The sequence below is a fragment of the Apis dorsata genome, unplaced genomic scaffold (genome assembly GCF_000469605.1).
Source record: "Apis dorsata unplaced genomic scaffold, Apis dorsata 1.3 scaffold_779, whole genome shotgun sequence".
In the NCBI taxonomy this organism is placed as follows: Eukaryota; Metazoa; Arthropoda; class Insecta; order Hymenoptera; family Apidae; genus Apis; species Apis dorsata.
Window position 1 is genome coordinate 111,958 of NW_006263926.1, and position 2,607 is coordinate 114,564.

The 2,607-nt window shown below is 23.0% G+C and overlaps 2 protein-coding genes across 3 annotated transcripts in view; one reads left to right on the forward strand and one right to left on the reverse strand.

The window, feature by feature from the left end:
- Window positions 1-552, forward strand: part of LOC102680095 (GTP-binding protein Rit2) — a 5,592-nt gene extending 5,040 nt beyond the window's left edge. The window contains exon 7 of the mRNA XM_031513863.1: window positions 421-552. Coding sequence (XP_031369723.1) covers window positions 421-492 — 72 coding nt within the window. The 3' untranslated portion in view covers window positions 493-552. The remainder of the gene's footprint in view (window positions 1-420) is intronic.
- LOC102679968 (Golgi membrane protein 1-like) overlaps window positions 1-2,349 on the reverse strand; it is a 3,562-nt gene extending 1,213 nt beyond the window's left edge. The window contains exons 1-4 of one of the 2 annotated variants that reach the window (XM_031513860.1): window positions 1,674-2,349; window positions 1,117-1,411; window positions 956-1,031; window positions 459-629 (exon numbers count right to left, since the gene is read on the reverse strand). In XM_031513860.1, the coding sequence (XP_031369720.1) occupies window positions 459-629; window positions 956-1,031; window positions 1,117-1,411; window positions 1,674-1,840 (709 nt within the window). In that variant the 5' untranslated portion in view covers window positions 1,841-2,349. The remainder of the gene's footprint in view (window positions 1-458; window positions 630-955; window positions 1,032-1,116; window positions 1,412-1,673) is intronic. The other variant, XM_006622842.2, reaches the window with a different exon arrangement.
- Window positions 2,350-2,607: the final 258 nt, after the last annotated feature.

The following is a 2,607-nucleotide window of genomic DNA, read 5'->3' on the forward strand; positions in this document are numbered from 1 at the left end:
ATTTCAAATAAATAATGTAAAATGATATAATTTTTATTTTTTAATATAATAATGTAAATACATAGAATAAAATAAAATTTAAGATCAAATATTATGAATAATTTTTCTCTATAATTTTTAATAATTTATATTATAAATAAAAACGATACTACAATTATAATCTATAATTTTTTTATTGTTGGTATTCAATTTAATATCTTTACTTTAAAATATAACATACTTCTATAATACATGAAAATTTATTTTTTCATTCACATCTTAAATCATTCTACATATTAAGTAGATAAGCAGTGTAAGTATTTATTAGAAAGCCTTATCAAATTCATTTAAATAGAAGCCTAATGGTATAATAAATGCATCAAAAATACAATGTTTTATGTACAGAATTTCTGAATAAGTGCTGTTTTATTTTTGTGATAGATTTCTTTTCTCCTGAGACAGAAGAAACATATCACTACCTTTCGGCATTGTAACAGAGAAGCGAGGTTTTAGGCGCACAGCGCCAGGTGGATCTTTTGGAAGAATTGGAATTCCATGGTATTTCAAACCACGTTGACCAGCTAAAGATATTCTTACAGCTGATTCCGGAACAGGATCCAACTGAATCTTGTTAATTACTTCTCTTGTAGCTAAATTGGCAAAATGCCAAAATATCATAAAATACTAAGTCAATTGATATGCAGAAATTAAACAAAATGGAAATTGTATTAATATTTCTATTGATTTTATAAATATGATAAAACAATTCAATTCAACAAAGAATTATTATTAGAAAAACTGCTTAAGGAGATGTAAATGAAAAATAATTCTTTTGTAATTTCAAAAAAGTATCAAAATAAATCATTTAAATTATATACATTTCAAATTATTTTAATTTTATTAATTTTATATGTTATCAAACATATAAAAATGTATAAAATAGGTCAAAATTTAATGAAACATATAAAATACTTACTTTGTGGAATAAATGCAGTTTTTTTTTGAGTAGTTAGATTACATGTAGATTTAATTTTATCAAGATCATTTTTCAACTAAAAAAATTTTAATAATTATATATATTTATAATTTATTTATTTAGATATAAAATTTCAAAATTATTTATAATTAATATTATACCTGTTCTATTTCCTCCTGTAGTTTTTTATTTTTTTCTCGTGTTGAATTTAATTCTATATTAAAATTATTTTTTTCCTGCCTTGTCTCCAAAGTGGCAGTTTTAGTAATATTTAACTTCAATAAATCTAAATCATTTTTGTATCTATTAACAGAATCTTCCAATTTATCGTTTTTTTCCTTTAAATCTGCTTGTTGTTCCAAACGTACATGAAGTGATGCTACTTCATCTTCTGCATGCTTATATCTTTGTTCTAAATTTCCACGTAATGTAACACATTGATCTCTTTCTTCAGCACTAAAACATAATATTGATATGAATATTAACATAGTATAACCACCATAATATATATATGTAATATATTAGATTTCTGTCAATTATTAAATCAGTTTTTAAGAATTTCAAACTTCAAGATGTAGAATTTATCACGAATTATATAGTGTGACTATATTTTTTATAAATAAGTAACTTTTAAAAATAATGACGGATGATGTGATAAAATATATAATAAACTAATTTATATAAATATAAAATTATCTTAATTATCTTATAATAATACCTAATTTTAAGTTGTTCATTCAACTCGTCAATCTGTCTAACTAATTCGATATTTTCAGAAGATAAAGTCCACCAGTTGCAAATGAGCATTAAACAAGCAACGAGAAGTCCTCCAACGAGGAGAGGAGGACATCGGCCTCCTCCGACTCTCATACTGTCAATTCCCATTCCTTATTTATTATATTTTATTTAACAAATATACATGTGCGTTGAAAATTTGCACGTGTATAAAAAATTAATCCTCACTATATATCAATCGTATTTTAGAGATGAAGAAATAGATAGCCTTATCAAGTGTCACAATTCATTACTTACAATTAATTCAAAGCAATTAAAATAATAGCACGTTTCGAACTTTTTATTTTGATAAGACTTTTTTTTTTAAATTTTCATAAAATTTTCATAAAAGCAAATACACTTAATGTGTTGTGGGCGTATCTAGTATACACTACCGGTATTGACAATGGTATGTATGCATTTTATCACAAAAAATATTAAATCAAATTATATTTTAATCTGTCGTGATTTTTAACACATATCGAACAACTTCGTTTATTTGTTGGCAATCATAACATGACATCAATGTTAAAACGATTTAAAATCAATTCGGTATATATTCATTATACTGAAATAAATGGTAACTGAACAACTGGTGACGGCTAACTATGCAATCACAAATATATATCATATGCATACATATATATATATATATATATGTAAGCGCTCGTATTTTTCATACGTAGGACATATTTATTAATAATAGAAATTCTTATCTAAATACACATGTATATATAATGATAATAAATGAAATCGAATTCGATTTTTATAGTTTATATCTATATACTTCTATTACAAACTTATATATACATACATTTTTTTATATTTAATATATTTTATATATTTTTATATTTTTATTTTAAATAAAATTAAAATTA